At 40.4% G+C, this 23,126-nt stretch overlaps 1 protein-coding gene across 4 annotated transcripts in view; it reads left to right on the top strand.

Annotated features, from left to right (window-relative positions):
* Positions 1-23,126, top strand: part of LOC137324802 (aftiphilin-like) — a 77,952-nt gene that overhangs the window by 42,331 nt on the left and 12,495 nt on the right. For 2 of the 4 annotated variants that reach the window (XM_067989512.1, XM_067989513.1), the window contains exons 7-10: positions 4,351-4,411; positions 6,126-6,209; positions 16,332-16,455; positions 19,035-20,202. In XM_067989512.1, coding sequence (XP_067845613.1) covers positions 4,351-4,411; positions 6,126-6,209; positions 16,332-16,455; positions 19,035-19,179 — 414 coding nt within the window. In that variant the 3' untranslated portion in view covers positions 19,180-20,202. Of the gene's footprint in view, positions 1-4,350; positions 4,412-6,125; positions 6,210-16,331; positions 16,456-19,034; positions 20,203-23,126 lie in introns of those variants that run through there. The other 2 variants (XM_067989514.1, XM_067989515.1) reach the window with 2 other exon arrangements.

Here is a 23,126-nt window from a genome sequence, read left to right as displayed (position 1 = left end):
GCCAGGGCAGTCCCACTGAGCTGGATGACAAAAGAGAGGCTTTGGAGGAGGATGTTGTGGTTGACTGTGTCAGGTTAATTGTGAAAAATCCCAGTTGGTTGCCTCTCAGGATTAGATTTTGAACTTTGTTATGCATTTTCTCTTCAAAATGTTTTTCTCTGCATGGACCAATTCAAAATGCTCAGAGATTAGGTATATCTCCAAAGGTACCGCTGTCATTTAGCCTCCCTTTGTTTATGCATATTTGGGTTGAAGGCAACAAGAGTTGAGGAAATGAGGAACATAGGAAATTCCTGGTTGTATAAGAGCCCTTCAGTTAAATATTCTTCAGTATCCCCCAGTCAATATCTTAGTCCTTTCAAGTAAGGACTATTGGAGTATTGGTTCGTAATCACTTCTGGTGGATGCAAGAAAACAGCATCCTCTTTATTTTTGATGCTTCCCTAGTGGGTTGGAGAGCCCTCCTCCATGAGAAACTGGTCCAGGGCAGAGGGCCTCGGTGGCAATCCAGATGGCATATCCATTTCCTTGAACTGAGGTTTGTAGATTTGACTATAGCTCATTTCCAGCCTTTAGTTTGGGAAAGGTCAGTGTGTGTCTGGATGGACAATACTGCTGTCGTTCTTTATTTGAACAAACAGAGAAATACTTACTCTTGGACTCCATGCCTGGTGAAGTTCATTTGGCTTTTTGGTGTCTCAATCAGAAAATATCACTTTCTGCCCAATATTTGATAGTTAGACAACAAAACTGCAGCTGCTCTCAGCTGTTTAAAGATGCACCTTCGACAGTGACAAATTCATCCGGAGAATGTTCAGTAAATAATTGTGATATAGGGATACTTGGACATAGACATGTTTACCTCTCTGGGCAACAATCAGTTTCCATGTATTTGTTCCAGAATAAAAGCAACATGAGCATAGAAGTTGGATGGTCTTTCAGTTTCATGGATAATGAGGTTATTCAATGCCTTTCCCCTGATCCCATGTTGATTCAGAAATCATGATAATACCCCATATAGACCATGAAAGTAATGATTCTCTTCCACTGCTTGACGGAGGGGATCTGATGTTTCAGCTAGAATCTTTTACCCAAATCCAGGAATGTTCCACTTAATGCTTGGTTATTAAGAGACAATGCCCCCCTGAGTAGTAATATTCTAGTGAGTTCTCAAAGGACATTGACTATCAATATAGTACCAAAATGATTTGTATTAAGTTCCATTAAATCTTTTAATCCTATTTTGTGCACTAACTTCAGTTTATGTTACAATATTTGTTTAAAATTGGGCTGAAGCCAGTTCTACTGGAGTGTACATTGCAACCATCTTAGCCTCCTACAAACCTTTATTCACAGGCTCATTAGAGGGGATCCCCATTGGTATCCTGTTTTAAGGAAATTATACCTAGCTGGACCTCTGTTAATCCCAAATTGGGACTGTAATCTAGATTTACAAAAATCGTTGAACCATCTGTTTAAACCAATGAGTTCAAATGACTTAAAATTCCTTTCTTGGAAGACTATTATTGGTTGCATCAGCATGCAAGTGAATGTGTCTCTTCATTATAGACCAACCCCATAATCTGTAATTCTCCGGATAGTTCTTAGAACGAGATCATTGCTCCATAATTTTTAGCAATTGGATTATCAGACTGCCTAGATGCTCACAGAGCTCTAAAGCTTTGTCAAGCACATCGAACACTACCATAAAACCAGACTGTTATTCCTTTACTATGGAACAAAGACCTTTGGTAAGACTTTGAACAAATTAGAGTTGTACTTTGTGTACAATTCTGGGCACCACATTTAGGAAGGATGTCAAGGCCTTGGAGAGGGTACAGAGGAGGTTTACCAGGATGATACCAGGGATGAAGGACTTCAGTTTCGTGGAGAGACTGGAGAAGCTGGGATTGTTCTCAGAACAGAGAAGGTTAAGGGGAGACCTAATAAAGGTATTCAAAGTTATGAAGAATTTTGATAGAGCAAATAGGGCGAAACTGTTTCCTCTGGCAAGTGGATCGGTAACCAGAGGTCACAGATTTAAAATAATTGGCAAAAGAACTAGAGGGGAAATGGAGAAATTTTTTCAGAGGGTTGTTAAGATCTGGAATGCACTACCTGAAAGGGCGGTGGAAGCAGATTCCACAGGAACTTTCAAAAGGCAATTGGACAAATACTTGAAGAGGACTAATTTGCAGGGTAATGGGGAAAAAGCTGGGGTGTGGGACTAAATTGACAGCTTTTTCAAAGGGCCGGCACATGCATGGTGGGCCGAATGGCCGTCTCCTGTACTGTAAGATTCAATGATTCTAAAGTATAGCTAAATGGATGGTTGAATGCATGCATGCTCCATTGATCCCATATCATGCCCATTGCTGCCTTCTATGAAAGGCAGTCGGGTGTCAAGACAATGGTTTGTCTAATATGTGGCTCTCCAGGACCAATAGAGCTCTTGCGGTGTATCAAGAATGCTTGCATTCTGTGAATAAAGACCCTACCAAGGTAACTAATCTGTCTATACCCAACTGTGCACAAAGAAACAGCCTCATCCACACTTCTGCGACTGACAGGTGCATGAGAAATCCCAAATTGACTTGCTTTCCCTTCTCCCCATTCCTTATTTTTGTTGGGATTTAAGGTGAGAGGGGAGAGATACAAAAGGATCCAGAGGGGCAATTTTTTCACTCAAAGGGTGGTGAGTGTCTGGAACGAGCTGCCAGAGGCAGTAGTAGAGGCGGGTACAATTTTGTCTTTTAAAAAGCATTTGGACAGTTACATGGGGAAGATGGGTATCGAGGGATATGGGCCAAGTGCAGGCAATTGGGACTAGCTTAGTGGTATAAACTGGGCGACATGGACATGTTGGGCCGAAGGGCCTGTTTCCATGTTGTAACTTCTATGATTCTATAATTAGAGTTGTGCACCATTCCACCAGCACGTTGACGAGTGTACTCACCGAGCTACCTCACCTAGCTGTTTTTCTGGCTACTTCAACATATTACAGTAATCACATTTGCCACAGGCAAGAAGTTATTTTATTTTGATGCTTGATGCACTTAGTGGAAGTTGTAAGACCAGGAGATAAAACCTTGAGATTGATTTTCATTACTGATGTTTTATGATCTCCATATTTTACTGCTTCTGAATGGAGATGTAATTGAGGGAGATAAAGTTCTACTGTTGCATCTTCCACTACATTTTTTTGAAATCTCTCTGGCTTTCAGTTGCTGATGAGGATAGTAATTTTCTGCTTCTGGTATGCGTGAGCAATGGGGAGCAGTAGGGATGTAACATGTATTGAAGGTCTAGCTGGGAGAAGTCAGGAGTTTAAAAACTACTGCAAATGCTGGAAATTGTGAAACAATAGCAGAAAATGCTGGAAACACACAGCAGGTCACTCGGCATCTGTGGAGAGAGCAGACAAGCAAACGTTTTGACTGTGGATCCATCTGCAAAGACTCTGCATCTGAAATGTTTGTAATATATCTATCCAGCTCTTATTTTTCAGTTTTGAAGAAGGATCTGCACCTGAAATATTGACTTGTCTGTTCTCTCCACAGATGCTGACTGACCTGCAGCCTGTTTCCAGCATTTTCTGTTTTGTTTTAAAAGTCAGGAGTTAATAGATTTGCAGAGCCTGTTCATAAAAGGTTCACAAAGGGATTTTCTTAACGATGCATTCTCCTTCCAAAATGTTATTTGGTATGCTCCAAGGTATTTTGAGATAGAAAAAGTTCTTCACAACCCCATCAGTTTTCTTAATCCCCCTTTTCTCTGCTCCTGCTCTCAAAGACATTGACTCTCTTGCTGGAGCACAGTTCTGGCACCTCAGCTGAGTGACCATTATTGAAGTATTAGTCTTGACATTTGAGCGCCATGGGGTTATTCAATTATAAAGGGCATCAGAACTGAACCCAATCCCTGCACAGGCGCACACGCCGACAAGGTTACTGCATAGTGATGAGGAACTGGAACCTAGATGATTTTCCCTTTCTTAGCACAGAGGTACCGTTGCCTGGATTGAAATCAGTTAACTCACTACAAACCAAGAGTGGAACCTGGTACCTTTTATGGTCTGTATGGTTCATAGAGACAGTGACTTCACCTCCAAGCTGTTGGAGGTGTTTACTTAGATGTCTCCTTTGTCACTGCTTTAGAGAACAGAGTCTTAGATTAACATAATGTAAAATTCTTTGAGAGTCAAAAATGCTGTGTAATTGCAGTAGAGTTAAGAAAAACTCAACACAACTCTTGATATTCATTTTGCAGCTGAAGACATTTTTCTCCTGTTAGCACACAATGTTTACACTTAACAGTTTCAGTGTGATGTAATTTTTTTTCTCTCCCTAGGAACACGTCCCGCCGGTCCAGTTTGACTGGAGTAGCAGTGGCCTTACTAATCCATTTGATGGTACGTCTCTGCGTAGAGCCTCTAGCACCAGAGCTAGAGTTAAGAAACCTACCAAGTTCAGACAGACTTCTCTCTGCTGATTTTTTTTTTCCATTTCTTTCTCACTGTGGAAATCCAGGCTTTCTTTTAGCCTTGCTTTGCTGATCTGTGCTAGTCTAATTACATAAGCACATCTACACAAATATAAATGACAATAGGTGAGCATTCGAAGGCTAATAGTGCACCTCTAAGTCTGCTGGCTGGCTTTCACAATTTATTAACTTTTTCCCTCTATTACAATAACTGTACAAAACTATGCAATATTGATATGCTAAATTATATTACCTAAAAAAGCTGATTTTGTAATTGCATTAACAATCAAACAATTTTCTTAAGTTTTGAAGTGATATTTCCTGTTAACAGCCTCACGAAAAATATTTGAATTCTTAATGTGGGGAGCTGCAATATTAAATTTTTAAAAATAATTTCTGCCTACACCAAAGGCAGTACATTTTTAAGAGAGATATATATATATATATATAATATGTATACACACTCAATTACTTAATTGAACAGAGGCAAGTACAATGATACATGTCTATATTTGTGCTAAATTTCAATTTATACTATATTAAATTGATTCTAATTGCAGGAAGTGCAGCATTAAGCTATCAAATCATTGAAATTAACATGTCACAGAATCTGTCTTACCTCCCTGGGATACACTCTTATCCCTATTTTATGAAATACATTTTTTAATTGCACAGCTGCCCAAGCAAATATTTGTTAAATTTACTGTAACAAATGGAATAAGACCGCTAACCAATTTGCTAAAAATGTTAATTGCTTTTGAATGTTGAATCATACTTGACACATCAGTTATAGTATCTAGCGCACTTAAGAAACTGAGTTGAGCTTTCTGTGTGTGTGTGTGTGTGTGTGTGTGCGCGTATATTTTAAGTATTTTATAATATAAAAAGCATGCTAACATTTGGCTTGACCTTAAACATGAAGTTCATCTGAAATTAGCAATACTACATCATGCATAGGCTTTTAACCCTTTGAATACAGAATTTCATAGGTTGCCAACTATATGACAATTGCCATTTTATGCTTCTAAGTATTATGTAGACCTGTGAAATCTTAAATTAATATAGTCCTACAGTAAAGTCAAAATAATTATTTTATTAGTCTTCCTGCAGTACTCCAAGGGTTAATGATGTGCGTCAGATCAAAGCCCCTCCCCACAAATGCCTTGTCTAAACATAGAAGGAAAGCCTGGATGAGCCCCTCTATTATTTTGGTGTCCATTAACTACTCCAGTCAAATCTTCCTGCTTACTTTTACAATTGAGTCTTTGTGCTTGTAACTTGTTTGTCAGTCTCTCTAAGTATAAAGTAGAAAGTAATTTTCTTTTTTAAAATGAAAATTCTTCTACTGTCAACTATATCATTGGAACAAGTGCATTCCTTCATTCTTTTTAACAACAAAATTAAGTGCGCTGTATTACATATGTATTGTAAATTAATATTGATTGTAAAGCTGGTTGACTTGTTAACTTATTTAGATATTGGCTTATTAATCCTAAAACTACTTTGGATGCTTATGTTTATAGTATGTAGTAATGATAACCTGCATGTTGAAGTTTGTGTCTTGCCCCCTTTTCACACATCAACCCTTTCCCCTGGCTTCCCCTCTGTATGACTGCCTACCAACATGGTTACTGAATCTCAAGCTAACGGAGGTTCCGCTGTTCTGAACCTCGATTTCTTTGGGCCGGTGGATGACACTAGCTCTAGCAACAGTACCACAATCCCAGGTCAGCAGAATCTCTTAACTGCAGCCTGTTATACGTCTAACATTGTGGTCACATGACTTTTTTCCCATGAACAAAACCACGTTCGTCCGATTGGCATCAGAACCTTCTCATTTAAGGCAACAATATCTTTCTTCCAACTTAAAAAGTAAAATGTTTTAAAGTGCTGCTGGTTTTCAAATTGAAACCTACACCATATTTTCTTCAGCCATTTTATGTAGAAGGATGTTTAACTCTTTGTATGTTTGTGTGTGTGCCAATATTTTCGTGCAGCTAAAGTCCAATCACTGGAAATGTATTTCATGTAAGGGGTGCGGATGATGCTGGCTAGGTCACGTTTATTGCCGATCCTTAGTTGCCCTCAGAAGATGATGGTTGTCTTTCTCCTTGAATTGCTGCAATTCTTGTGGTTGTGCTCCCACAGTGGTGTTCGGCAAGGAATTCCAGGATACTGATCAATTGACTGTGAAGGATTGAGGATATATGTGTAAGTCACTTGGAGGGGAATATGGGAGATGATGGTCCCATGACATTGCTGCCCTTGTCTTTCTTGGTAGTAGAGGTCACTGGGGAGGCAGGTGCTGTCAAAATAACACTGATGAATGGCTGCAGTGCATCCTGTAGACCGTACATCCTGCAGCTACAGTGCAGCGGTGGTGGAGGGGGTGAATATTAAATCCAGTGGCAGCGACACCGATCAAGCCAACTGCTCTGTCCTGGATGTTGACTAGCTTAGAGTGTTGTGGCTGTACCTATCCAGGTGAGTGGTGAGTATTTCATCACACTCCTGACTTGAGCCTTGTAGATGGTGGAGAGGCTTTGAGGGGTCAGGAGGTGAGCCACTCATTGCAAAGTACCCAATCTTTGCCTGCTCTTTTAATCACGGCGTTGATATGGCTGGTTCACTTCAGGTTCTGGTCACTGGTGACCTGCCAAGATGTTGATGACGGTGCTGCTGAAAGTCATGGGGAGATAGCTGGGCTTTCTTTTATGGTCATTATCCAGCAACTATGTGGTGCAAATGTAATCTGCCATTTATTAGTCCAAGCCTGGATGTTCAGGTCCAGCTGTAGGCTGGTATGAGTTGCTTCATTATCGGAGGAATTGTGAATGGAGCCAAACACAGGAATTGTCAGCAAACAGCCCTACCTCCTAACCCTATGACAGTGGGAAGGTCACTGATGAAGCAGCTGAAGATGGTTGATCTGAGGATGTCTTCCCGAGGAACTCCTTCAGTGATGTCTTGGGACTGTGATAACTGGTCTCTGACAACCACAAACATCTTCCTTTGTGTCAAGTATGACTCAGCAACTGGAGGGGTTTCCCTTTATTCCCCATTGACTTGAGCTTTGCCAGGTCTCCTTGGTGTCATACTGAGTCAACTGCTGCCTTGATGTTGAGGGCAGCGACTCTGTCATCTGTCTGGATCAAAGCTGTGACAGGGTCTGCAGCCAAGTGGTTCTGGCAGAACCTGTAATGAGCATTGGTGAGTGGTTATTGGGGAATAGGTGTCGCTTGATGGCAATATTAATGACTCCTTCCATCACTTGACTGCTGATTGGGAGGGGACGGATAGGGCGATAATCAGCCAGGATAGATTTATCGTGTTTTTGTGGATAGGACGTATACAGGCAATGTTCCATATTGTCAGATGCCAGTTTCACAGCTGTACTGCAATAGCTTGGCAAGGGGAGCAGCTAGCTCTGGTGCACAAGTCTTCAGCACCACAGCCGGGAATTTGTCAGGGCCCATAACCTTCGCTGCTTATTGTCACATGGAGTGATGCGAAATGGCTAAACACAGGAGGAGGCCAAATAGGACCACCCATGGCCCTTTTAGCTGGGTGCTTGCAAACACTTCAGCCTTAACTCTTGTACTCACGCGCTGAATTGAGGATGGGGGTGTTCGTGGAGCCTCCTACTGTTAGTTGTCTGGTTGTCCTTCGCTATTTGTGGCTGGGCGACAGAGCATTCCTCTGATCTGTTGGTTGTGGAGCACATAGCTCTGTCTATAGCCTGCTGCTTTTGGTGTTTAGCATGCAGGTAGTCCTTTGTAATAGCTTCATTAAGTTCATAGCTGATTCAAGGTCTTGCTCCTGGCAGACTCTTTTACACTTTGCCTTGAACACGTGGCCTCTCTACTCCCATCGCTTCAATCCCAGCTAAGACTATCTCTGATCACTTTCTTGTATCCCTCTCCACTCACAACTGCTGAGAAGTCCACATCAAACTTTCTTTTTGCCTGATGTGAGGCCACCCACACTCCCTTTGGGGCACATCCAGTCCCTTTAATTCTTAATGTGTTTTGTAATTTTGACATGTTTTTTGCTCTCTCTTCCACATTCCCTTTTTGAGACAGAGTGTAGCAATGTTGTATCCATGTGCTTTATAAAGAAAACTGATAGCACACAACTAATCTTTCATTCTACTTTGGCATCTTGGAATTTCAATACACAGTAGGTTCATGGGAAGTCATGTGACGCATCTTTGTTTGCCACAATTTACAGATTTGTTCAGTGTGGTTCTGCTTGCATGTAATTATTTTCTTTTTTTAAAAACTTCTGCACTGGTGGCTTTGTCTTTAAATATACAGTCCTCACTGCTTATAGCGGGCGCGTTCATCCGAATGCGATTTGCCCGCCATACGCGATGGTCGGTATAATTAAGTATAATTAGTAACATTTAAAAAATTTTTTTAAATCGTTTAAAGAAAAATTTTGCCTAGTACATTCCCTTTGAATTAAGGTTACTTACGAGGGTTAAATTCTAGTACTGTTTTGTAAGGCATTTCTTAATGTCAATTCTTAACTTCCTTGGGACTGTCGATGACTAGAAGAAAGTGAGTTGGTATTTTCTAGGGCTGCAGCACTGAAGTTTCTGTAGTTGGTGTTTCAACTTCACTTCATTTGAACCCAATTTTGTTTTTGCTGAAATACATCTAAAGAAAGAAGAGAAATCCCTGCATTTATATAGCACCTTGTCACATTATCAGAATGTCTCAAAGTGCTTCACACAGTGAATTTGCTTAGTTGCGGGCTCATATCCGGACTATTTCAGAAGCCTAAGGAAAGTGAAGTCTGCCTCAATAAGGCTCTTTTATTACATTCAGTGCACCTTAACCAGGCGTGAACTAGTGAGTGTAAACAGCTGTTTCTGCCTGAAATGAACAGAGCGTTCAAGACACTATAATCGTCAACTTTGCCTTTGAAATTAATGCAGATGGTTAATGGTTATTGCTTTTTGGCCGATATAAGCGACTGCCCATTGTAAACATGGACATTTCAAGTGGTGGGGACTGTAGAACAAAGAGCTTTCTTTATTGCAGAGCTTGGCTTGCAGCATTTAGTCCAACAGCTTGCATAACAGTGGTGGTTTATCATCACTTCTTTAGGGCTGTAACAAAGCAGGGTCTTGAAGTTGCTTAATTGCTACACAACAGTGAAGTCTTCAAGCTTCAGATTACCATTTTTAATCCAGATGCATACTTGGAAGAGGTGGGGGGAGGATGGTCATGTGTGTTGAGGGAAGTAATCCTGGGGCTGGAAGATATCAGGTCAGTGATGATCCAGAGTAAGCTGGGATGGGGTTTAGAAACTGAGCTTTTAGCTTTGAAGTCCTGCAGAATGAAACAAGTCTTAAAGCTTTGTTACAGCTCTAGTTGGTGGTCATAATATTCTGTAAACATCTGTATGAGGGAGTTTTGAGTTCTGTAATAAAATAAGTGTTAAAATGAAGTGCATTCAGATGCTTCTAAGTAATGGGCAATGATGTCAGCACATAATATTTACACATTTTTAAAAAATCAACCATTTATTTTAAAGGAATTTTCCTTTGTAAATAGGTGCACACAGTCTCTGAAGTTGCTATCATAGTGTTTGGGGAAACAAATCTCAATATAATCGCTTAGTACAAAATGGCAGAATCATGAATTGGTCTTCAGTACCGAATATTTTTTGAAATTAAATGTTCATTTTTATTTCTGGTTTCTTTGAAGTGCTTGGTTTAAGGAAACGTTATATAAATAGTAAACTAGAAGTTTGTGTAATTTCACTAAATCAGCTCACTGTCACTATTACTCTGCCATTCTCCTTGTGTGAACATAGACAGTGATTGCTGGCAGATTATACACAGATGAGGAGCATTAGAGCCAAGCCAGATTTGCTTGTGCACACCGCCCACCCACACCCAATTCATGGGTATGGAGATAAATTGTAACAAACCCACCACCCTCAGTTGAAATCTACTAACTCAGCAGTGACCTGGATTGAACCTAGGACCTGCCTGCACTATGTTGCTGATTGCCATATAGCCTAATGCATTTATGCACGGATACTTCAGGGGACTCTGCCGTTAAATGCTTTAAGGAGATTGTTGTAATATTTACCATTAAATATGGGCGGGGAAGACTCTATCCCCTTATGTACTGTATCACCAACTGTTCTTTGTAAAACCAGAATGGAACATACTGATTGACACTTAGAAACCTCTTCTCCTTTTCTGTTCAGCCAAAGCAATTATCAATTATAAAACTATCAAAAGTTTATTTCTAGCTCCCTATGTTTTTTAGTCAACTGGCTTCTCAACACATAGTGCCTGCAGGCTCTAAGTTATCTCTCCAAAGGAACTAACGGCTGCAATCAGGTGAATGGAAAGCCTCCACTCAACATTAAAACTTTTTTCTTCACTATGTTGATAAAATTGCAGAATATCTAGTGACTGAAACTAGATATCTACTTTAAAAGTTGGTTGTGACCGTAGATTTTTCTCTTTATGGGTATTAATGGATGGCAAAAGCCAACATTCCTAAAACTATTGTGTGTTGTGCTGGATGAGGGACCTCAGACTGATTTTAAAGCACTCTGTTGTGCTTTAGTCAGTTCCCTGTTCCGTATTCCAACATAAAACAAGTTTAGTACAATCACTATTAATCTTAAAATGTGATTGTTTTCAAACTTCAGTAGACAAATCTGTAATTAATAATTTCTAGTGGTACTGTGTATCAATTGTAAATCCATATCAGTCATAGGCCGACTGTACAGTATTGCAGGCCAGAGTTTGAGTATCTTCCTTGTGCTGATTCCTAGTGTTAAAGATCTTACTCCCGGGCATTGTAAGAGCTGCCAGCAGTCCTACTAACAGTTCCTCATTCATTCTGGATCTGTACCAGCAGTTTAAAAAAACATAAGAATTCTACTAGAATTGTCTAGTTTGGTTACTGTCCAGGTAAGGAGATTTTATAGTGGGAGAAAGTCCAATAACATTTTATTGAGGCTATAAATTCAGTCTTTCTCGTGGTTTTTTGAAGCATTTTGGATTTTACTTTGCCGATTTTCACTGAAAGAGATGATTAAAGGTGGCAGTGAGGTAAAACTCGTCATTAAAATATTGCTAGATGATTTTCCTATCGCAAAAGAAACGTTAACAATTCAAAGGAACAATCTAACTATTAAGCCCTCACTTTTAAAATCAAACTGTCGCAAAAAATTGTTTTATGCTGTCTTTTTTTTTCGCTTTATTTCCTGTATCTTTTCTCTTGAATAATGTTTAAATAGTGAATTCCTGTAAGGATAGCACATTAGAGAATTTACTGATTTTTGACCCCTGCAAATGAGTTAAAATAACATTGATTCACACCATCATTAAGGTTATTTAATCCCTGATTGCAGAAGTAAAGCACTACTCACACTAAAATAAAACTAAGAAAAAGAATTTCAAACTTGATTCTAATTTTTTAACTTTGATTTTTTTTTTAAACTTGATTTCAGACACATTGATGATTAATTATAGAATTTTTTTACAGCACAGAAGGAGGCCCTTTGGCCCATCAAGCCCATGCCGGCTCTTTGTAAGAACAATCCAGTTAGTCCCATTCCCCCGCTCTTTTCCCATAGCCCTGCAATTTTTTCCCCTTCAAGTATTTATCCAATTCGTTTTTGAAAGCCATGATTGAATCTACTTTCACCATCCTTTCAGGCAGCACATTCCAGATCATAACTACTCGCTGTGTTAAAGTTTTTCCTCATGTCGACTTTGGTTCTTTTGCCAAGCACTTTAAATCTGTGTCCTCAGGTTCTCGACCCTTCTGCCAATGGGAACAGTTTCTCTTTATTTACTCTATCAAAGCCCTTCATGATTGTGAACACCTCTATCAAATCTCCCCTTCTCCTTCTCTGCTCTAAGGAGAACAACCCCAGCTTCTCCAGTCTATCCACATAACTGAAGAGTCTCATCCCTGGTACCATTCTAGTAAATCTCTTCTGCACCCTCTCAAAGGCCGTGACATTTTTCCACAGTGTGGTGCCCAGAATTGAACACAACACTCCAGCTGGGGCCTATCCAGTGTTTTATAAAGGTTTAGAATAACTTCCTGGCTTTTGTATTGTATGCCTCTATTAATAAAGCCTAGGATCCCATATGCTTTTTTTAACAGCCTTCTCAGCTTGTCCTGCCACCTTCAGGTCTCTGTTGCTGCACTCCCTTTAAAATTGTACCATTTAGTTCATATTGCCTCTCTTCATTCTTCCTACAAAAATACATCACTTCACATTTCTCTGCGTTAAATTTCATCTGCCATGTGTCTGCCCATTTCACCAGTCTGTCTATGTCCTCCACATTGTTTACTACATTTCCGAGTTTTGTGTCAAACTTTGAAATTATACCCTCTATACTCAAGTCCAGGTCGTTAAAATATATCAAAAAGAGCAGTGGTCCTAATACTGACCCCTGGGGAACACCACTGTGCACTTCCCTCCAGTTTGAAAAACAACCGTTCACCACTACTCTCTGCTTTCTGTCCCTCAGCCAATTTTGTATCCACGCTGCCACTGCCCCTTTAATCCCATGGGCTTGAATTTTGCTAACAAGGCTATCAATGCCTTTTGGAAGTCCATATACACAACATCAACCACACTACCCTCATCAACCCTCTATTACTTCCATCAAAGAACTCAATTAAGTTAGTCAAACACTATTTTCCTTCAACAAATCCTTGCTGAATTTCATTTATTAGTCCATACTTTTCCAAGTGCCAATTAATTTTGTCCCAGATTATTGTGTCTCTCAAAGTTTCCCCACCACCAAAGTTAGGATGACTGGCCTACAATTGCCGGGTTTATCAAACTCCCCTTTTTTGTTCAGGGGTGTAACATTTACAGTCCTCCAGTACCATCCCCGTATCTAAGGAGGATTGGAAGATTGTGGCCAGAGCCTCCGCAATTTCCACCCTTACTTCCCTCTAACCTAGGATGCATCCCATCTGTAGTAACTACAGACTAGTATTCCACTGCCAATGGACATGCTGCAGTTGTGTCGAACTCAGTGAAATTGTAGCTAATTAGAAGCACCTGCAAGCTTTTGAAGTAAATGTTTTAACTTTTTTCTGCCTGAACTTGACTTGGTGTATTAGGTTGCTGCAATTCAATACAATCGTTGGAATCTGTCCTTGGTTTTCGGATGTTTAAACCCGTTTATCCATCTTCTGCCAGTCTTTGCTGTGATCTAGAAATTCTGCCGTTTGGAGTTGATTTTGAAGTTCCACTTCTGCCTTACTGATTTTGGGTCTTGAGCTTCCCTGACTTTCATGGCCTGATTTCCTCTGCTGCTCCCATCTGTCCATGCACCTTTTTTTTGGCTAATCCTGCAGCACAGCTTTCATTAAACCACAGCTGAGAATTAATGCCCAATTTTATCTGCTTGAACAGCTGTGGTGCTTTACAGAGCCACATAATTTGCTTGATCTGAATTCTGGATCTCTTGACTGGTAGATGAGACACCAATAGGAGATTGCAGCATTCAGCTTGACCATTTAGCTCTGCCGTCTAGCCAAACCTTGCAGTTATTTCTTTCAAGGTATCAACTAATGTTTATCTAGGTTGTGTTATAGCACTGTGCACTGTTTGCATATAAGCAACACATTATCATCTCAATAGATTAATGTTTGGCCTTTTGAGAGTGGCAACTTTAATTGATTTAAAAATGAAATGCCCACTGCCATGAGGTGGGCCACGGGTCAATTTGAATGTGGCACCGGTCACTGTTTACAATCTCCTTATTGGACATACACCCCACTAGATTTAATAATGTGGGTTTGGTTGTTATCAACCATTTTGAACATGGTGTTAATTTTAGGTCTTATGTTAACTAGCTCATGAAGAAATAAACTGGGTTATAATTAGGTAGTGTTTTTTTTAAATATATAAAAATGTACTTTTGCTCTTTTCTGCAGGAAATGTTTGTGTGTGGCAGGCGAACTGTTTGGAGGGTGATAAATCATGAAATCAGGAAAGAGGGAAGCTTTTAAATTGCACAGATCCTAATATGGCCTCCTATACATAACCCCAAATACTTGCAAGTGTATGGCGCAAAGGCAAAATACACAATTGGAAGCAGTGTGCTACCAATGTACAAGTTCAAACATATTGTTATTGCACCTCCTACTTAGCCCAAGGGGCACACGGGCCTTTCCAGCAGCACCCTGGCTTAGATCAGCTGGCTCGCTGTAGAATGTGGATAAAACCTGGGATGGTTCAGATCTGTACGACTTGGTACGATACCAAATGATGCCTGCACTCACTGAGGAATTCGAGGAGTCTGCTGAAACATATTGCACAATTTTTTTTTAATAAAAGCTACTTGCACAAAATCTCTGCAGGTTTGCAGCCTTTTAAATGATAGACATGTCCATGTCATGAGTATTTTCTTCCAATAACATTTTGACTGCTTTTAAAAAGCATTTCTGCAACTTTGCCAATGAACAAGCTTCCTTGTTGCTTATGTTTCTAGTTTAGAGTTTAGTCTAAATTATTTTTTTTGTCAGATTCACATTTTTATCTAGTAAAGCCCGTGCTATCTACTTTGATGATTTAATGAGGTTGAAACCTTATTTATGCACTGAGATTTATAATGAAATTATTTGCACCCATGAAAGTTGCAGATTTTTAGATATTCAAGAATATGATTAATGAAAGCATTCTGTGGTTTAATACATTTGCCAAATAAATTTTGCAGTATCTTGATAAATGCTTTGAAATATCTTGAACCTTAGCAGTTCTGTAGGTTTAAAACAGGACTGCTTAATTTTCTATACATAAGCACAAAACATGGCCGTACAATGGGCACACTTTGACCTGTTTGTCAAATTTGCAAATGCCAGATGATTTCTTGTTCATTGTCATTAGTGAATCTGAACATTTTTAGTATCGCTGCTTCCTCAACTCTCATCTTAGTTTTCATTTGTTTTAAATTTTGTTTTTGGGTCATTGTCCTTTCCTAGCCAATAATACGGGCTGAGATTTGGCACACTTTGTGTGAGAATTTATAGTCTGTAGCATTGCTGTTTGTGCAATTGTTGGGCTTTCCTTCATATTAGTCTGAGTGCAATCCTGGCTTCTTTAATATTAATTTTCCTTGACAAACCTGTACAATTTACCACCTTACATTCTTTCTGATTCACTATTCTAAGCTTAGATGACCCATTTTCTGATGAGAGATTATAATTTTGCTCACACTGACAGCAATAGTTTTAACTTTCTGTAGTTTTGTTGTTTAGTCACATAACAAAGCTAGAAATAAAGTTTATCCAGTGTTTGCATTTTTCTGTTATTCCCAGCATTGAGAAAATGGGAAAATTTGAATAATTCATCAATTTTAAAACATTTGGTAAATTCCTTCTCAGAATATACGTCTGATATAATAGAATTTAAAGTTTTTGTCCAGCCATGTTACGGTGACAACTATTTTAAAAACTGGAGTGTTTATAGTCTTATGGGGAAGAGAGGCAAAAGCACAACTTGATTTTTGTAAGAGATTCCTTCTAAACTTACAACAATTTCAACATTCATAGTCCAAAAATATGCCACTTTTACAGAGAATCTGTTTTATGTAATGCACAGCAAAATGTCATCACCTTAAAACGTTGGCTCGCGCTATAGGAAACTTCAGCTAGATTATGTTACAGCCTATGCAATATGGATTGAAATTTGCCCTCAACTCCGTGGTTTGAAATAAATATTTCAGATGTTTACAGAAATCAGAGCTTTGGACTTCCAGCTGTATGTGTATCTATGTAGCTGTACTCGGTGTAGCCATTAGAGGAGTGCACTGATTCTCTTCCCTCACATCTCTTTAGGTGTTGACCCAGAACTGTATGAGTTGACTACTTCTAAAGTGGAAGGCTCGGGTACAGTCAATCGAATGACTGATGCATTTGCTCGCCTCATGTCAACAGCAGAGAAGACGAGCACATCCACCAGGTAAGAAATCCAATCCTTTGAAATCCTATATAGCAAGTTGGTTGACCTTGAAAGGTAGTTTGTACACCTGAGTATCTGTTGGGTATCTAATGAAAAATTAAATGTGCTTTCACATTAATGTTTAACGTACAAATCTATGACGTTACTTAATAGAATCTTAAGAGTGAATTGCTACTGTAAAGTGTGTCTTGAGTGTACTTCTGTTTATTTTCTTATGTCTGAAGATTGTCTTGTATGTGAATATTGAAATGAGGATTGATGTGAAAATGTAATTCTTTTATTTCAACGTGGTTTTCATGTTGATACAGTGGAAGGCCATCTTGGCAGACAGATATTGGGTGAAAGGTGATCTCACTGAAATCCAATTCTGAGACAAATGAATTTCCAGTATTAGTAGCTGCGCCGACGACGGTGCCAGTGTTAGTAGCTGCGCCGACGACGGTGCCAGTGTTAGTAGCTGCGCCGACGACGGTGCCAGTGTTTGTAGCTGCGCCGACGACGGTGCCAGTGTTTGTAGCTGCGCCAACGACGGTGCCAGTGTTAGTAGCTGCGCCGACGACGGTGCCAGTGTTAGTAGCTGTGCTGACGACGGTGCCAGTGTTAGTAGCTGCGCTGACGACGGTGCCAGTGTTAGTAGCTGCGCTGACGACGGTGCCAGTGTTAGTAGCTGCGCTGACGACGGTGTCAGTGTTAGTAGCTGCGCCGACGACGGTGCCAGTGTTAGTAGCTGCGCCGACGACGGTGCCAGTGTTAGTAGCTGCGCCGACGACGGTGCCAGTGTTAGTAGCTGCGCCGACGATGGTGCCAGTGTTAGTAGCTGCGCCGACGATGGTGCCAGTGTTAGTAGCTGCGCCGACGACGGTGCCAGTGTTAGTAGCTGCGCCGACGGTGGTGCCAGTGTTAGTAGCTGCGCCGACGATGGTGCCAGTGTTAGTAGCTGCACTGACGGTGGTGCCAGTATTTCTGGCTGCGCTGACGACGGTGCCAGTATTATTCCCCTCTGTCTTTTCTAGCCACAGCCCTGTCTTCAACTTCCTTTTTCTTTGTAAGATTCTGGAACAGCATTGTCTCCACCCAACTCTATGCCCACCTCTCTTGCCACTTCCTGTTTGAATCCCTTCAATCAGGTTTCTGTTTCTTTTCTTCATTCCTCCCCCTCTTTCTTTGCCCCCCCACCAACACCACGATCAAAGGTCACCAATAATATTCCGTGTGACTGTCACCATGGTGCACTATCCTTTCTCCTTGTCCTTGAGTTCTCTCTCTGACCTTTAACACAATTGACCACACAGTCCACCAACAATGCTGCCTGCTCCCACCTCCAATATATCACTTGTCTCCATCTCTATCTCAGCCCAACTGCTGCTGAAGTTTTCATCCCCACCGTTGCCACATCCATGTGTGACTTTTCCAATGTTCCTCTTGCTGGCTTCGGAAGCTCATAGCCCACACGCTACCTTGCATAAAATCCCATTCACCTTTCGCCCCAATGCTTGCCTGCCTCAAACATTTGATGACTATTTAAAAATGTTGTCTTTCAACAAGGTAAGAGATTTTGTTTTTATTGTAGGTCAGATATAACACAGCTAGATACAGATTAAAACTCCATCCACTCTTACCCAATATTGGGCCTCAGCTTCAAGCCCCGAGAGCACACCTCCTGATACAGTGGGATATCTTTTTCAGTCTCCCACACTAGCCATTCTTACTCCTGTCTGAGTGACATTACCAATTATTGCTGAATTTGGGGCAGTTTTGTATTGTATGCCTATCAGGCACTGGAGTGAGACTACCCCAGCACATTCTCTCATTTACAACTAGGAGACTTTGTAACCACCAGTCCAGGCTGGATTTGAACGCTGGTCCTAAAAGTGTAGGGGCAGTACCACTGCTCTACCCAGTTCTCCATTCTTTGATTCAGCCTTCACCGTGGTACAGGCAGGTTTTTTGACGATGCAAGGCATCAGAGGCAAGTCTGATCCTGCCCTTAACCTGACGTCATCACAGAGGGATGGTCACCTGGGGGAGATCACAGAAGGTTCTTATTGAAGTGTGCTGCAACATGAATTATTACCTTTAGAAGAGATGGGGGAGATATGTGTCAGAAGACTCTGTAACCGTGGAGGACTGCATAGCGTAGCCTAGTCTTCACCTGACGTCCACACCCATGCACTTTCTGGTAGACATTATGGGATAGTATTCGAGAGGAAGCCCTGGCTTTTTTTTTACACTCTTTTTAGGTTAGGAATACTGAGGCCAATGACGGGGCTTAAATTGCTACCTTGGATAAGATCAACTAACAGCAGAGAACAACAATTGACCCTGCGACCTTCCGGGCTGTGTGGCTAGGTTTGGCAATGCCTTTATCCTCTAGGCTTTTGGACAGAGTTAACATCTTATTTTGTCTTTTTTGAACCATGGTAACTTCAGTAAAAATTTAGGAATAATTTGACTTTTGGAGGATTTATTTAAAAAATCAGATCAAATATGTAATGCACATTTTCATGGTAATTGGTGCATTAATGCTACAGATTTAAAGTAGAAAATAGTAATTATTTACATCATTCTTTCCTTCATAGGAAACCAAAAAAGGAGGAAGTTCTTAGTGAGGAAGCTGCCATGGTGATTGCCAGCCTTCCAGACCTATCATTCATGCACGCCAAGGTGTTGATGTTTCCAGCCACATTAACACCTCTGGTAAGCTCTCACGACAAGGCAGATTGAGCAATGGATCGTAGTTTTATTTTATGAATGTTTTAAAATAAAACTTATTTTGCCTTTCTCAAAATAAAATAAAACTAATCAGTCATTCAGATGATTTGTTGGTAAGCAGTTCTGGAGAGTTCTAGTACAGATCATATGATAGTGTTGTATATTTATTTATACTAAAGTCATTTAAGTATGTTTATATTAGAAAAATCTGTAAATATCAGGTGGAAGTTTTTTTGCAGATTATTTTTCTTTCTCTCTTTTGCTGTGCTGGGTTGTATAAATTTCTGTTTTGTCAGGCAGTTTAATCTGGCAGTGACCAGAGAAAACTTGAAAACTGGAGTAACCATAATCAGATTCTCTCTAACTGCGAAATCCTGGTAAATCATTTAATGTTATGTTTTGTTACTTGTTCATTTTGTTCTGATACAAACAAGAAAATTCTTTTGGGTATTTCAAAGCCCATTTGATAAAAAGTAATCAGCTTTTGGCCTTTCTGGTACTGCTATTTGCCACATTTCATCAAGGTGGTGTCTATCTAGTGTAGCATTGGCTCAACGTAGAACAGAGGCAAATACCATTAAAGCCATTACTGAGACAAAATCTTCTTTATTTAGGAAACCACTATCTAATAACAGTACAGGCGTCAGCTGAGCACGTTTGTGAATAAGATGCAGTATTTCACAAGCCTGAGCTAATTTGGGGAATGAGGGACCAATCTCTAGATGTCTATACAGATCCTTAAGGTGAACTTGATCTTTCACTGATTATTTCTGCTTTATTTTGCCACTAATACCTATATGTTTATTGAGGATTTTGCACAGTGTAAAGACAAGGTGGACATAATCATAGTTTGCTGTGATTTGGGCTGTATGTACAGTAATAACTATGGATTGTAAATGTTGGTGAAATTCCTATGGAAAACCTCTGATACAAAGAAGAACCTGATTAGGTTGATTTGCATGCCCAGGTTCTTTTATAACTGTAGTATGTAAATTTACTTTTAGAATACACAGAAATAAAGAGATGATTTGAAAAGATCTTGTTCTGTGCTTTTTGTTGTGGTTTAAAAAATGGTATCTTTGGGTAGCATTACAGTTTTATTGTGAACTATATCCAGAAATAACAATTCTGGGGAGAAAACAGCATGCCTTTTATCAAATTCTCCACTGTTCAAAACTGCCAGGAAGCTCAAGACTTTTTATTTAAAATCCCATGTGTCTCTTGAGACACAGACGTGCACGGTAGGCTTGTGAAATAAGGAATTGATCTGTTTTTGAAAATGATTTATTATTTAGATGTATATGCTGAGCGATTGAATTTTGAATATATAACAGCACAACTAATTCTTCCATTGCATGCTAACTTACTTTAATTTGCTGCACACTTGATTATCCAGACTATTTCCATGTGTCTCAGACATTTTGATGGTGGAGCCCATCTGCTTGCTGAAACCCAGATTCTTGCTTTTGTCTCCTCCAGGCTAGATTATTCCAATGCTCTCCCGGCCGGCCTCCCATCCTTCACTCTCCGTAAATTTCAGCTCATCCAAAACTCTGCTGCCCCTATTCTATCTCGCACCAAGTCCCATTTGCCATTACCCAACAATCTTGACAGCTTGTATAATTAGACACAAGTTAGACATCAGTTTCATAGACATCTCTCAAAATCCAGTTACTGTGTATGGTTAAAAGTTTAAAGCTGCTGAAGTTCCTTATCCTCAACCACAATATCAGATAGGTCATATGGATATTATAATATACCGATATACCAGAATATGTGTTCATAATCTGGTATATCTGTGCAATACCCATATGATTTAACTGACATTTAGTACAAGTCCTAAGAACATAAGAACATAAGAAATAGGAGCAGGAGCAGGCCATGCGGCCCCTCGAGCCTGCTCCGCCATTCAATCAGATCATGGCTGACCTTCAACCTCAACTCCACTTTCCTGCCCGATCCCCATATCCCTTGATTTCCCCCAGAGTCCAAAAATCTATCTATCCCAGCTTTGAATATACTCAATGACTCATCATTCACAGCCCTCTAGGGTAGAGAATTCCAAAGATTCACAACCCTCCTGAGTGAAGAAATTCCTCCTCATCTCAGTCTAAAATGGCCGACCCTCTAATTCTGGACTCTCCAGCCAGGGCAAATAACTCTCAGCATCTACCCTGTCAAGCCCCCTCAGAGAATCTTATATGTTTCAATGAGATCACCTCTCATTCTTCTAAACTCCAGAGACTATAGGCCCATTCTACTCAACCTCACCTCATAGGACAACCCTCTCATCCCAGGAATTAATCTAGTGAACCTTCGTTGCACTGCCTCTAAGGCAAGGATATCCTTCCTTAGATAAGGAGATCAAAACTGCACGCAGTACTCCAGGTGTGGTTTCACCAAAGCCCTATACAATTGTCGTAAGACTTCCTTACTCTTGTACTCCAACTCCCTTGCAATGAAGGCCAACATACCATTTGCTTTCCTGATTGCCTCTGTACCTGCGTACTAACATTTTGCGTTTCTTGTACGAGGACACCCAAGTCTCTCTGAGCACCAACATTTAATAGTTTCTCACCATTTTTTTTAAATTCTGTTTTTCAACTCTTCCTACCAAAGTGAATAAACTCACATTTCCCCACATTTTACTCCATCTGCCACCTTCTTGCCCACTCACTTAACCTGTCTATATCCCTTTGCAGACTTTTTGTGTCCTCTTCACAGCTTACTTTCCCACTTAGCTTTGTATCGTCAGCAAACTTGGACACATTACACTAGGTCCCTTCATCTAAGTCATTAATATAGATTGTAAATAGCTGAGGCCCAAGCACCGATCCTTGCAGCACCCCACTAGTTACAGCCTGCCAACCTGAGAATGACCCGTTTATCCCTACTCTCTGTTTTCTGTCCATTGACCAACCCTCTATCCATGCTAATATATTATCCCCAATCCCATGAGCCCTTATCTTGCGTAACATCCTTTTATGTGGCACCTTATCGAATGCCACCAAAACAATTTCAAGCACCCCTCCCCATGATTGTCACAGACAGACAATTGTCAGTCATCCCTGGCTTATCAGGCAATCTATTTCTTAAATGCTGCTGAATTAATTGATTGCAATACTGCCAGATATTTTTCTGTCTTTTTTCTTAACTATTTTCATAACTCAATTCTCTGGTGCTAGGTATCTTCGTGGTGCCTCTTCCCTCACCACCTCTATAACTTGGATGTTTCTCTTGTCTCTTGGTGACCATCACTGGACACAGTACTTGAGCTGTAGCCTGACCACACTACAGTTTAAGCGTGACAGCAAGACATCCTCCGAATGCATAAAATGGAAGTTGGACTGATGCTTGTTGGTGCAAAGTAGAAGGACTTTACTCTCCATCTAACTGCTATAACTTGGAATTGCTTGATGCTGACTCTGGTCGCTCAAAGTAAGAAGTGTTCCATTCCCAGCACTGACACTCACATTAAGCATAAAATTTTATACATATAAAAAGGAACTGCTCTGCTTATGTGTACATACAAAGGAGTTTTAAAGTCGATGTGTGTGACTATTTAGCTGGTGATGGTACCTTTCCCAATGGCTGGGAGCATTCCTACAGCCTAGAAATTGCAGTAATGATTCACTGGCCTGTACAGGATGAATGGGAGTGTGTCAGTCACTCTTAACTGCCACTGGCAAGAAGCATTTCCACCACCAAAAGCGAGTCCTTTTCTATTTGTGTCGCTGTTATCGGCGACACCAATTAAGGCCCCCCTTCTGGTGGTACATACCATCTTCAGCAACACCAATACTATCTGATTTACATTGCCAGCTTCCTGCTAATGACAGACCTGCCAGCTGACCGTGTAAATGCAGCATAGAAGGCAAATATTGTCCACTTTTTCTCTTGCGGGGTGATGATTCTTGTGGGTGAGAATTGAGACTACAGTTACACTTACCCTGAGTAGA

The sequence above is a fragment of the Heptranchias perlo genome, chromosome 8 (genome assembly GCF_035084215.1).
Source record: "Heptranchias perlo isolate sHepPer1 chromosome 8, sHepPer1.hap1, whole genome shotgun sequence".
Taxonomy (NCBI): domain Eukaryota; kingdom Metazoa; phylum Chordata; class Chondrichthyes; order Hexanchiformes; family Hexanchidae; genus Heptranchias; species Heptranchias perlo.
Note: the sequence above shows the minus strand (reverse complement) of the source record. Positions and strands in the feature narration are given on the sequence as shown.